Source organism: Lissotriton vulgaris, chromosome 8 (genome assembly GCF_964263255.1).
Source record: "Lissotriton vulgaris chromosome 8, aLisVul1.2, whole genome shotgun sequence".
In the NCBI taxonomy this organism is placed as follows: domain Eukaryota; kingdom Metazoa; phylum Chordata; class Amphibia; order Caudata; family Salamandridae; genus Lissotriton; species Lissotriton vulgaris.
In genome coordinates, this window is record NC_141696.1 from 277270666 (window position 1) to 277284952 (window position 14287).

Here is a 14287-nt window from a genome sequence, read left to right on the forward strand (position 1 = left end):
CAACAGAGGTTTCTTGCGAGTTGTGTGGGTGTTGGTGTGGACTGAGCTCCGTAACCACCAGCAGTCATCCCACAGGGAGTTGTTGCTTCCAAAGTTGAGTATTTCTGTTTTGTCTGTGTTAGTTTGAGGCATCTGTTTTGCATCCAGCTTGCAATGCTGGCCATGCATCTGTGATAGTTAGACTTGATGTTAGTTGGGTCTGAGGAGAAAGAGAGGATGCGCTGAGTACTGTCCGCATAGGAGTTTCTGTTCATGACATAGGGTTGGACCAGGGTGGCCAGAGGGGTCATATAGGTGTTGAATAGGGTTAGGCTTAGGGAGAATCGTTGTGGGATGCCGCAGATAACATTTTCGGACCTGAGGTGAAGGGTGGGAGGCAGGCGTTTTGGGTTTGTCCAGAAAGGAAGGAGCAATCCATTCAAGGGCTTTCCCTTGGATCCTCATTTGGTGGATACCGTGCAGGAGGGTGTAGTGGGATATGGTGTTGAATGCTGTGGAGGGATTGAGGAGAACCAGGGCGGGGGTTTCTCCCCTGTCTAGGAGAGTTCTGGTGTCATATGTGGCCACAGTCAATGTGGTCTTGGTGGTGTGACTTAAGCAGAACCTGGATTGTGAGGGGTCCAGAAGGTTGTTGTTATCCAGGTGGGCGGTAAGTTGGAGATTTATTGCTTTCTAAAGTATTTAGGCTGGAAATGATAGTAGGGAGATGGGGCAGTAGTTTTTTAGGTATTTTGAGCCCCTGGAGGGTTACTTGAGGAACGGTTTGATTTCTGCATGTTTCCATCCTCCAGGGAAGGAGGCCGACACAATGAATGCTTTGATGATAGTGGGGAGTTCCTTGCTGATTGTGTTTTTTTCCCAAATTGAACACAAGGTGGGGGCAGGGATCTTTATGAGCTCTTGCGTGGATGAAGCACATGATGGTGGGGGTTGTGTTTGTGGAGAGAGGTTCTCATGTGTTTTGAGAGATTCTGTGGTAGTAGGTGATGTTGAGGAGTCTTTTGAGTTCGGTAACAGGGGGTTTGGTGTACACACAGCAGATTCTGTGAGTTAGAGTGTAGTGAACGCATTTGCAGATAGGGGCGGATGCGTTTTTTAATGTAATCGGGGAAGCTACCTTTCTGGGCCTTGAACGCAATTGTCAGGGCCTTCAATTCTATACGCTTCACTACCGGCAGCCAGTGGAGCTTTTTGACATGTGGAGATATGTGTTGTCTAAATTGCACTCTTCTAATCAGTCTCACCACTGCATTCTGCACCATCTGCTGTCCCTTTATCGAATATGCTGGAAGATCAGGAAACAGACTGTTGGCTAGTCAAGCCTTGAAGTCACTGTGGCATGAACTACTAATTTACGACAACCCTCCAGAAGTAGATAAAGAAATGTCCTCAACCCCTTCAGAATTCCGAAGCAAGTGGAGGTAACGGACTGTATTTGGGAAGCAAATGTCATATCAGCGTCCTATTTTACACCCAGGTTTTTTACCGTAGAAGTCGGACAGGGTGGGGAACCCATTTCCCCCAGCCACCACAGACCAGGTGGTGGTTGTGAATTTTTGCCAAAGAACAGAAGCTCAGTTTTCTCTGTGTTCAGTTTTAGTTTGTTATTATTCATCCATCTGGAGACGTCACAGATGCAGGCTCTAAACCTCTTGGAGGAGTTTGCCGACAGGTTCTTAAAGGAGAACACCAGCTGTGTGTTGTCTACATATTAGATGGTTTTAATTCCCCATCTAGAAATGAGCGCACACAAAGGAGCCAGATAGATATTAAACAGTAGCGGGCTCAACGCTGAGCCCTGCGGCACCCCACACCAGAGGGGTTTAGCTTCTGATTTAACAGGTTGTAATATCACTCTTTGTGTGTGATTGCTGAGATAGGACTTAAGCCGAACGAGTGCTGTTCCCTCCACTCCCGCTCGCCTCCATCTAGCCAGCAGTATTGGATGTTCCACTGTATCAAAGGCTGCAAACAGGTCCAGTAACACAAACATAGCTGAGGCTCCACCGTCCACCTCCATTCTCATAGATTCCGCTACCTCCAGCAAAACCGTGTCTGTGCTAAAGCCCGCCCGGAAGCCAGACTGGGCTTCATGCATCATATTGTTACTGGCGATAAAATTACTAAGTTGATATTGGGCAAGTTTTTCCAACATCTTTGCCGGTGCCGGGAGGTGAGAAATAGGGCTATAGTTTTTTAAATCCATCGGGTCTAAATTAGGCTTTTTTAGAATGGGTAGGAGGATAGCATGTTTCCAAGACTCTGGAAAGATGCCTGTAAAAATTGAATTGTTCCATAAGTGATTATGGGTTGGATTAAGAGTATAGGCAAGGGCTTCCCACAGTTTCGGGAGAGGGATCTCCTGGGGATCCTGACTTTTACTTCAAAATTTCACCCAAGGATGCCTCAAGTGAGATGGGAAGAAATGCAGACAGGGAAGCATCCGGAACTTGACACTCCCCATCTGCAGACTCGATGATGTCTTGCATAGGCGAGACGGCCTTGTAAACCTTATTAATTTTTTCCTCAAAAAAGATTGACAGGTTTCCACAGAGTAAAGGGGATGAAGATATTCTACTCTCTAATGCTGAGGGTTTGGTGAAGGAGCGGACTATATTAAACATTTCTCTGCTAGAATTATCTGACGTATTTATACGCTTCACAAAATCGTCCTTTCTGGCAATTTTCATAGATTTGTGAAGATCTTTTAAGGCATCCCTATAGGTCTTTTTTGCCGAGGGACAATATGCTTTTCTACAGAGACGCTCCATGCGCTTACACTTGCTCTTGGCCATTCTCAGCTCCTCTGTGAACCATGGCGCCTAGGGTGCCCTTCTAGGTGAGCTGACTAGTCTCGCTGGTGCAAGCTTATCCAAAGCACCCGACATCCACACATCCAAGGTCATAGCGTCCTTATCAGGGTCGTCGGACCATTAGGGTTGGCTGTCCAACAATACCGGGCCTACGGAAGCTGGCATCAATCTATTCCAGTTCCTTTTGAGTGTTCATAGAGGTTTCCCTTTACATTGAGGAATTGTTCTGCTGCAAGAGAATGGGATCAGGAAATGATCAGTCCAAATCTGCTCTTGTGGGGACTCGAGGACCAAGGAAGTGATGTTAGAGAACACCAGGTCAAGTGTATTACCAGCACTATAGGTGGAGGATTTGTCGTGCTGCGTAAGATTGGCACCCTCAAGTGACAGCAGAAATTGTGATGCCTGGGTACACTTCACGTCTGAAATGTGAAGGTTAAAATCTCCTAAGGCCAAATAGTTTTTATATTGTAAGGACTTCTGCGCTATAAATTTACACAGGTCTGATGTGAGACCGCGGGGGAGCTAGGAGGTCTGTAAATAAGAAGTCAGCTAGGGATGCCGCCGGGCTGGTCTTAATACAGATATGTAGTCACTCAATGTCTCCAAGGTTAGAAACCTGTGACCTTGTGATTTCACAGGAGTCTCTCACATTAATAGTAACCCCATCGCCCCTTTTATCTCCTGGCCTGTTTGCACAGCAAAGTTTGAAACCAGGCGGAATGGCGAGTGCTAAAACAGGGTTAGTCTCCTTTTTTAACCAGGTTTCGGTGAGAAACATCAGGTCCCAGTCATTATTAGACAGGGACATCCATACATCCTCTGAGTGTTCAATCAGAGCCCTACAGTTAATAAGACATGCTTAGAGTCAGTCTTCTGGATGCTTTGCCTCCGAGTGAGCGAGCAAGGCTCGAGTAGTGTTTCTGATCTCCTCAGAATGTCCAATAGCCAAGTTACATTGCGCACAGATAGATGGCAAACCTGCATGCCCTACATCAGGAACAAGGCAGTTAAAATGTTTCGCCCTCCTTAATTTTATTAGTCCTTCGCAAGTCAGATAGGAGGGCTTACTTTTATTACCATGAGCAGCATGGCTGGCGCTTGCCGCAGTCCAGACTCGCCACGACGGGCTTGCCTTTGGCGCCTGCTGGCACGCGTGCTGGCACACGCGCTGGCGCTCCCGCTGCGCGTCCGTGCTGTCATTGCTTTTAAGGGTCTTATCGCCAGAAATGAGCCTGGAATTTCCTGCCCACTGGGTGGAGCCTTGTCCCTCCGATCAAACAACTACAAAGTTGCGTTGGAACGGGGGACCTTAAAGTGCAAGGTGCTCAGTGATTAAAAGCTTATCACAGGCATGGTTTTCTATCCCTCTGGTCTGCTCTGAAAGGGTTGTAGTAGTTCACAAGGTGATCTTTAAATCACTTGGTATTTTATATTTCTCCACTGAGTTATTGCTGCACTGAAGCGTGAACTCGCTATGACTTGTAGATGTGCCCGTCACTATTTTCTAGGGTTAGCTGGGCAGCATGCAGGAGATCTGCTGCCAAATCTCTTACCTGTAAGCCTTATCTGCCGTGTGTAACCCCCCCTCCCCCCCCACACACACACATTCCTGTGGTTGTAGACGTCAAGGAGGCAAGTCTGTTTATCACAGTGGCTGAACATTGAATATCGGCTTTCACTAACAGTGTTAGCCATGTTCTGAATGTGAAGGTTGTGCCGAGGCCGGTCATGGAGATTTCCTTGCCTTCTAGGTTGTGTAGTGACCCCTGGTACTACATGGAGACGGCTGCTGGACCCCTGCTCTCCTCCACTCCCTGTAGATACAAAGGACAAATTATTAGCTGAGTGCATTGACAACTGGTTCTGTGAAGTGTCCTATTATGTACGAATTCTGGTTCCTCCCCGACATGGAAATTATTATTCCAGGATTTCATTCAATAAACGTGTTTCTGACCATACCTCTCTACCAACCTACCTATTTACTACAGAACACATACAGTTGTGAAAGTGCTGCCACTTGTGAAAGTACCAGTACTAAAACACCTACCATACAGTTAGTTTTAATAAAATCGGGAAAGCCCCAAATTGTTCTCTCATAAACTTGATTTGCTCTAAAACATTTCTACATTTCTACCAAGATATTTCATGGCATATACTTTTTGGTTTGTCACAACAGAAGTAAACTTCTCAAATTATTAAAACCAAGCAAGCCTTTACTTCGATAACCTCTTCGGTTGCACGATCCTTGATTCTGCAGAAATGGAGGACAAGCGGATTTCCACATATTCGCCTTACTTTGTTTTGTAAACAGGTCATTGCAATTATAAATTGTACTGCTGATTTTATGCACTTTTGCGGTTTTCTTTTTGAAACCGAATAAAGTTACTTTGAACTTGACCCAATTACCCAACAGAAAATGCAAGAGATCAAATATGAACTTTGAAGGTGTTTTCATTTTGATTTACATTGCTTAGTATGATGATGTGTTTCTCACCACCGAAAATAATCCAAGACTTCCAAGAGGGAATGTCTTGAGTCTGTAAATACATGATATTGTTAGGTTTTCCTAGGTGACATCATCTGCAAGACCAGAAACATAATACTTGTATGTATCAAAACGTTTATGCGATGATCATCCATGATGGTGTATGTGAGAAAATGCCACTTCTGGCGCAGTCAGTCACATTTTTGTCTAAATGTTATTGCTGCTGGTAAGGAAACCTTGAGTGCAGGACCCAGCTAGGTATTTTCCTTGGTTTCTTTAGCATTCAGAAATTATTGACTTCTATAATTAGGTGCTGTAATTAGAAAGTGAGCAATTTTCACCCGAAAGAACCACTTTTTTGTTTAATCCACCCGACAGAACCACTTTTTGTTTAATCACACACACCCAGGTTCTGAGGGACACAGGGTTACCCCTTTTTGTTAAACCGTAATTAGAAAGTGAGCAATTTGCACCTGATTCTGAGTTCCAACCCTTGGGTAATGGAGTATTACAAACAATTTGAACATGATTTCATCCAATCAAGAAGTGTGCAAATCAGAATTGCACACAATTTGCACCTGTGGTTTGTGACATATTCTACGTGGTAAAAATTGCGGGGGAAAGCTCTGCATCAGACACGATTTGCTACCGATTTTTAATCCCCTTTCAGAAACAATTTGTATCAGCCCATAACAGGATCACTGACCCACTTATAAGCAAGGTTTTTGGAAGAACGTTTAACAAAATAACTTTAGGGAATTTGGCCTCCAGTGCTTAATTTGAGCCGGTGGTTACTGACAGGGTCCAACAACACTCATATTTTGGGGACCAGCACTTATTTTTCTTCATCAGACATTGACCAAAAACAAGAGTAGGAAAAATAAACAGAGAAAGAAGGAGCAAGAGAAAGGCGTAAAAACTGGCATAGACAAAGAAAAGAGGAACTTTCAAGTGACAGATAAAGAGGATGGCTGTGTCTGGTTGTGGATTAAAGACACTTGTGGTGGATTCAAGTCTACAAATTCAGTGTGTAGCCACAGGCTTACGAGCAGAGATTTGGGCACCATCATTCATTTTCTTACATATTATCAGTGCCTGCTTCGCATAAACGAGTCCCTGCTTCCTCATAGTGATTTTTTTACCTTCTAGGTTTCATCAGATCCTCTTTGTTCTCAGACTATAGAAAATGATAACAACACCATATATTTTGGGATGGATTCCACTAACTCCAATGGATATAAAGATTGAACAAAGAACTCTTGTGCTCCTGATTTGTGGAAAATAACAAATGTATTTAATTCAGATGACATTATGACTGTATTTAAAAGTGGCTATAATACTTTAAGACTGATAACATGTTCAATAATGTCAAATAAATAATAAATTTAATGATCATTTTTATTAGGGGCTGTGGCTTATACATTGCAAGAAGCAGTCATACCACTTATATCCAATGAAAAATGCCAACAACAAATGCCAGAATATAACATAACAGCAAATATGATATGTGGTGGTTATGAGGAAGGTGGAGTGGATACATGCCAGGTAAATGTGAAGCACCATGCAAACAAGCAATGAACTGCATTTTAATAAAGCACTGTCAAAATAATAAAACACTTTAGTTATATCCTGATAAATGTCCTTGTTTGGAAATATGCAATAGTGAAAATAAGCAACTGCTAATGTTTAATCTGATGGGTCCTCCACAATGTATGCTTAATACAGCAAAAATATAGGGCCTTATTACTAGTATGACAGTCCGACCACTGTCAGACTGCGTCATCGTCTGTCAGATAAATGTCATCTACATAGGACAATGCCTTCTCATCACAGTTTTGAAATTATCTCTCTTACACTTGCTGAGAACATCCAAGGGCTATTCCTATACCCTTGAGGCAGTCAACGTAATTGGCGTTTAGAGCCTGGGGCCGAAAATGTTGTCAAATATCTTCTTTCAGGCACTATATTTTGGCAAATGAATCCATTTGAGATATCTAGTGTTGTTTTGTATTTCTTCTGCACAATGGTATTCATTAATGCGGCACTGTGTGCATTTTGTACTGTAAATGTTTTTGTGCATGTGTTTAAATGCCTGTAGTCTAAAACTAGATGGAATGAATTGTCGGGTGTCAGTACAGGAAACAATGGATTATTCATAGGGAGGTGCAATTCTCAATCACACCTTGGTATTTAAGTTGATCTAAGTTCCCCCTGACTTGCTTCTTTAGGTCATGTTTTATTGGGTACTGCCTCTGTGGTGTAGGAATAGTTTAACAGGGATTTTATGGTGAAGTGACTCAGCAGCTGACCCTACATGATTGAGTATAATGCGTGAGCTAGCACTAATGCCCACTTCTGTGCGTATGTATATTTTAGTGATTCTGGAACGAGGTCGGAGAATTCTACCATGATGCTAAAACAGTGAATATATGCAGGCATATAGATACATGACAGTTATCAAGTGTACTCCTAAGATGCAAACCCTACCTAAGTGTACCTAAGTGTACCTTGCATGTATGTGGGTGTACAGCTTAGAATCCCCTAGGAAAGATCCAAACCCATTACCTGATGGGAGAGAATGAAGGACCCCATCTTGGTCTCGATTTGGGCACCCCGCAAGGGAAGACAGACCACTGTGTGTTAGAGCTTCTGCAAGCTGTGACCTCAGCGTCTATCATCAGCTTGAAACTTCTCCTCTGGTTGCCATTGAAGATGTGTTTCTTTTATACAAAAGGCCAGCACCAGAGCTGTTATGTAGAGCAAGGTAGGACTATTGTAGGTAAAAGGTCGTGCAGCTCTCTAGGCCTATATTTGGGTACATTGCGGCTCATAACAGTACCCTTTCCGTGTCCTAACCAGAATGCCCTGGTAAAGGATTTACGAGGTATGGTACATCATTTCTATGACTAGAAGTGTTTTTGAGAGCGCTAGGGTACTTTCTGGGAACCAGAACAGAGACCACTTAATTCTCACCATCCACTATATTTAAACACTATGGGCCAGACGTAGGAAGCCAAATTGTGATTGCAAACACAAATTTGCAGAATTTCAGCAAAAACCCGCACGCAAAATAAGGAATCGCTAAAATTGTGATTCCTTATTTTGCGCAAGCATTTAGAGAATCGCAATTTGCGATTCCGTAAATGCTATGCTGGTAGGCATCGCAAATTGCGATCTTGCCTTAAGAAATCGCAAAATACCACCAACTTGAAGTTGGGGGTATTTTTTTGCGATTTCATTTCAAAAAGCACTTTTTGGCTTTTTTACAGAGTGCCATGTGGCACCCATACATGCCCTAAGGGCATGTATGTGCCCCTGCATGTGCACACATGCATATTTCTGGGGTGCAACAGGGTGTCCTTTTGGAACCTTTGCACCCCCCCTTGAAATTGCGCTCGCAATTTGCAAGTGCCTCTTGGTTACTCGCAAATTGCGGGCACAAATCCTATTCAATCCCAGGCCTCTTGGCCCATAGGAATGAATAGGATGGTATTCCTTGATTGCGAATCTCAATTTGCGATTCACAATTAAGGAATATTAAGGAATCGCAAATATTTTTGCGATTCCTACCTACATGAAATTTTGCGAGTCCTTAATAGCGATTCGGTAGGAATCGCTATTATGGACTTACTAAATTGAATTCACCAACATCTGGCCCTATATTGCATCCCTTCTTGGAGATGATGGAGAAGTGCTGGGAGTCGTGATCCTATATAGTTCTTAGGGATAGATGTAGGTAAATGGCATTTACCGATTCGTAAATACCGAATTTTACTGATTCGGTATTTACAAATCGGTAAATGCCATGTAGGCAAATATTCGGTAACAATTACCGAATCGTTAAGATTCGGTAATTACCGAATCTGTATTTACCGATTCGGTAATTGCTATTGATTCCTATGGGTCTTGAGGCCCAATGGCAATTACTGAATCGGTAAATACCGATTCGGTAAAATTACCGAATAGTCAAGGGTGGCAGGGTATCACTTTGACACCCTGTTACACCCCTGATTCAGGCTTGTGTGCCATGTGACACAAATACATGCCCTTAGGGCATGCATGTGTGCCACATGGCACAGGTGTACATGCACAGATTTGCATGTACACAGGTATTCGTTATTTACCACCAACTGATAGTTGGTGGTAAATAACGAATCCTTAAGGCCCTGTGGCACTGTTTTCAGTGCCACCTACATCTCAAATTACGATTCGGTAAATTTACTAATTCGGTAATTTACAGAATAGGTAAGTTTATTGATTCAGTAAATTTACTGAATCGGTAATTTTTAAGCCCCCTACATCTAAAACTCCAAATACCGGTCGGTAACGGCAGAAATCGGCCGCTACCGACCGGTATTTGGTCACCCACATCTGGCCCTTAGTTACTACATGAGTGAGCAAGAACATTGCCAGTGCCCTTCTGTCCCATTTTTTTTCTTTCCTTTTTGTTGTTGCTGGGCCTCACATGGTGGGTAACACTTCTGATGCAGATCCTCTCACTCGATGGATGGACATATATGAAATAATGCATTTCTCTCTTCTGTATTCGATGTATTCTGAGCCTGTATTGTGGAGCAATGCTGGTACTTAACCTGAGTTTTGTTTCCATTTTTAAGGGAGATTCCGGAGGACCAATGATCTGTGAACGGAATTCGAGATGGGTTTTGGCCGGGGTGACTTCTTTCGGATATCGGTGTGCCCTGCCCAGTCGCCCAGGAGTTTATGTGCGCGTTACAAGGTTCCTGGACTGGATACATACTTTCATACGAAAGAACACATGAATGTAAACTGGATTCATGGCAGTAATACAATGTAAAATAATGTGGATAGAAAAACATGTGCTCTTACTAATTCCCTTTTAAGGAATCATTGTAAAAAATGATTTAGATTCAGGCGCAGTTTCTTGGCCTATGCATTCTCAATCAGTGATCTGTTAATGATGTTTCACTTAAGAGTGACAATGTATAGATGCCACTTCCAACACCTTCAATACTTATTTTTCCTTTCAAGCTGAAAGGAACTGTAACTATCCAGTCTTACGTCAGCTTTGCTTTAAATGTAGGCACAGACACAAGGATTCACTGAAAATATGTTGGCTGAGGTATAGTATTCTTTTCTGTTCATTTCTCATGCTGACCTATTTCACTGCCGCCTTACAGATTCGATGAAGTAACTTCAATTTATGTTTTGACTTCATGTCTACAATACAAAAACCTAAAGAAACACATTTTGTCCACATATAGCTGTTAAACAGCCATACATCTTCTGTGCCCTTCCGGCTTAATCTGACATCACACCCATTATAGGTACCATAACTGAAGACATGATTGATATCTCTGTCGAAATGACCAATGCAACATTGGCGTGCCATGAAGGAGGTAGGGCGCGCTACATGAAGCACCGACTGTCAGCACTACAGACTGTCTCACTGGGCACATGGGCAACACAATTCAGTTATTTTATGTTTTTTTTAATTTAACCGCCATGTTCAGTCAACTGAAATATTTAAGTATTTATTTTTGGTTCTTTCAACTCATATTGAATAATATGTCATCAAAGCAAAGGACAAACGTGAACCTTAACCAAAGTTCTTCAGAATTTCTTGGGATTCTACATTATCTATTTCGATCGCTTCCTGCTGCACTCACAGGACATGACGAGTTGTAATACTCCACAGTTACCTCTCAAAGGACTTGGTATTTTCGTATGTACTTTCAGCTAAACCAAACCATGCAGGACACGGAGAGGATGACCTGCAGCCATGCAGCAAGTGTTCTGTACACATGGGAGGATTCAGCTATGTGACATGTTAGTTCATATTTCCAGGTTTCCAAAGTACCTTACAGGAATTAAGTAATGTATATGACTTATGGCAAATAACCTTTGTGTTTGATCTCAATCTTGTAAATAATAAGAGTTTGAAATACCTGATTTCTTCAAGTGGATTGTGATTCGTGCAGAATTGTTCTTACAAGTAAATGTCAGCAACTCGATCAAAGCATGTTCTTGATTTAAACATTTTAGTAAATTGACATAAAAGGCCCTAGATAGATTGGGGCTTTTATATCTTATAATACAGAAATCAAAGTTTTCTATTATTTTTCAATAAACCAATATATGAGTGAATGGAAATATATCCTCTTTTGTGAATTATTTTGACAATATTCCATTATGTTGAAAATAGGCAGGATTGTGTTTGCAATTGTATCATTCACATTCTATTCTATTCACGTCTTATAGAGCACATGGCTACCTTAGACGGGCTTCCCAGCACTATCAGCCCTAACTGGAATGAGGATGTTTAAGGGTGTTTTGGGGAAGAGATCCATTTTCAATTTTATTCTGAAGCTCATTAAGTTGTCATCTAGTCGCAAGTAGGTCATGAGTTCCAGATGTTTGGTTCAAGAAATGTGAAAGAACGACATCCGCATCTGGCTCTCTTGACTCTGAGGATGACGAGAAGACCTAGACTGTTTGACCTAAGATCCCTGTTGGTCCAATGGGGGGTGATAAACTGATGTAGGATATGTGGGCCTGTTTTATGTTTTGCCTGGTGTGTGATACATTGGAGCATATTTACTAGAAATGTTGGAGCGGGGAGCAATGCCATATTTGGTAGTGCCACGCTTCGACTTCTTCAAAATGTAGGGATGTGCCGTATTTACTACAATACATTGCCTAACACTAGCACAGGCCCCCTTGCAGCATAGTGCATCGTTTTTTTATGTGTAGAAAGGCGTCCCTTCCAGCACATAAATAATCCAAAATTACTATTTGCTACTTGCATTCTGCAACACACATAGAAGTAGTAAATCATCATTATTTAATGATTGTTAATGTGCGGGAAGGGACAGCTTCATGCACATAAACAATCATTAATGGCTTTTTGATCTTTCTATCTGTACTGCAGAATGCAGCACTCAGAAAATACGAAAACAAAGAGAAATAAAAGCATTCCTCCTCGTGCATCATTCTAACGCCTGCTCGTGCATGGTGTTAGTTTTTGGCGATGCCACAGATTTACACCTCTTAGTAAATCTGGGGCAGCATAAAAAAATCAGTGAGTATTGTGGTGGAATGCCTACACCAACATTCCTTCGCCACAGAGCAGTGTGGCGGAAAGGGACATATTTACAACGTGGCATTAGGCCACACTTAGTGGCTTAGCGGCACCTTGTAAATATTGAAAATGGCGCTACGCCACCGGAGCCCAAAACAAAAGTGATGCTCCGGTGGCGATAGGGGCTTGTAATTGTGCCCCATTATGTCTTCATTTGTATTCTACAATTTATTGTCAAACAATTTAGGGTTTGAGTGCTGACGTGCTGACTGCATTTTAGGAATACCAGTATTCAAGCTACAACATTCTGGATGATTTGGAGGTTTTTCTGACTAACGTTCTTGCTGCCCAGGTAAAGGGAGTTGCCTTAGTCAAGGCAAGAAAGAATTGATCCTTGAATCACTGTCCTTCAGACCTCCATACAGAGCCATTTCAGAGTCTTCCTTAAAGCTCTGAGAAGGCCGAAGCAGCTGGCTTTACTTGGGATGTCCTGGAAATATGTTCATCCAGAGTAATCCCAAATTTCTTTACTTCCAACTTGGGGGAAATATGTTCCCATAGGGATGGAGGCCAGTAAGTTTGGACCCAGAGTGTTGGATTCTTACCAACTACCATGACCTCTGTTTTATACCTGTTTAACTTTAGGTAGCTGGCTGCTATCTAGTTGGACACCTTCTCTAGACAACTATTACTTATTAAAGAGGTAGATCCTATTTAGGGGAAATAAAGACAAAAATCTGTGCATGGACTGCATGACATACCATCATAAAACCAAATGAGCAGATGATATCGGATAGAGAGCTGATGTACAGATTAAAACATTGTAGGGCTCAAAGAGGAGCCCTGTGGTACCCACTTTTCAGCTGATGATTTACAGAGAAGAAGGACCCCTCACTAACCTGAAAGCTCAGTTTCTCCAAAAGGGTTGCAAGTCATTTTAGGGCACTGCCTGTAATGCCAACTTACTCCAAACAGTAGGGCAGGATAGAAAACCGTATCAAATGCCGCTCTTAGATCAAGAAGAATCGGTGCAGCTGACCCACACCGATCTGACATTTTTTCAAGATCTTCTGTGACCATTATGAGGGATGTTTCTGTACAACTGCCTGAGCTTAATCCTGTTTGGGTAGGGTGAAGGATATTATTAGCTTCCAAGTAGTCGCCAAGATGCCTATTTATCATGTTCTCTAAAACTTTACTGACTACTGGAAGTAACAATATAGGTCTTCAGATTTCTAGCACCTCAGGGTCCAATGTAGGTTTCTTGAGTAGAGGGCGTTTGATGGTATGTTTCCCTCTCCAACACATGCATCTGGAACACTACATGTGTTCAGAGAAAAATGATAAATCCCTGTCAATGCAGAGAGCATCACCTGTCCCCCTTTCACCAAAATGTCAATATTTTGAGTTTTATCAGTATAGAAGGGCCCTATGGCTCAACATCTAAAATCAAAACTGACAATGTTATTGTCTCTAACAAAATACCAATTATATTAATAAAAATGACGTGAATATTGCCTGGTTTCTAACTTTTAGAACAGCAGTGAAGCAATGCAATAAATGTAAAATAAAATAACACTGCGCAAATGCTTCTTTCATCCGTCTGTATGCAATTCAGGACATGAGCCAAAGCTTGGTTGCTGCAATGCTCCCAGTTGGTAAAAATCAGCAGAAGCGTTGTTAACTGTGTGCAGAGGGTGCATTCTCAAAGGCACTGTTCTTGTCTCAAATAAAGGCATTTTTCACAAAAAGTGCTGATTTTGATGCAAGAGGAGTGAGGCAGAGGCAGTGCCAGATCTATTCCGAGGAGGGGACAAGCGTTTATAAATGGGATAATGTTTTGATGTTCTAATTTCCTGAAGAAAAGTGCTTTGCAAAGGATGGAATTGGGAATAAAATCGTGCTATGAGTTCTCTGCATATGATG

The 14287-nt window shown here is 42.2% G+C and overlaps 1 protein-coding gene across 1 annotated transcript in view; it reads left to right on the forward strand.

Moving 5' to 3' along the window:
- The window catches only part of TMPRSS15 (transmembrane serine protease 15), a 1377509-nt gene extending 1366076 nt beyond the window's left edge, over positions 1-11433 (forward strand). The window contains exons 24-25 of the mRNA XM_086934040.1: positions 6707-6846; positions 9918-11433. Of these exons, the coding sequence (XP_086790166.1) occupies positions 6707-6846; positions 9918-10082 (305 nt within the window). The 3' untranslated portion in view covers positions 10083-11433. The remainder of the gene's footprint in view (positions 1-6706; positions 6847-9917) is intronic.
- Positions 11434-14287: the final 2854 nt, after the last annotated feature.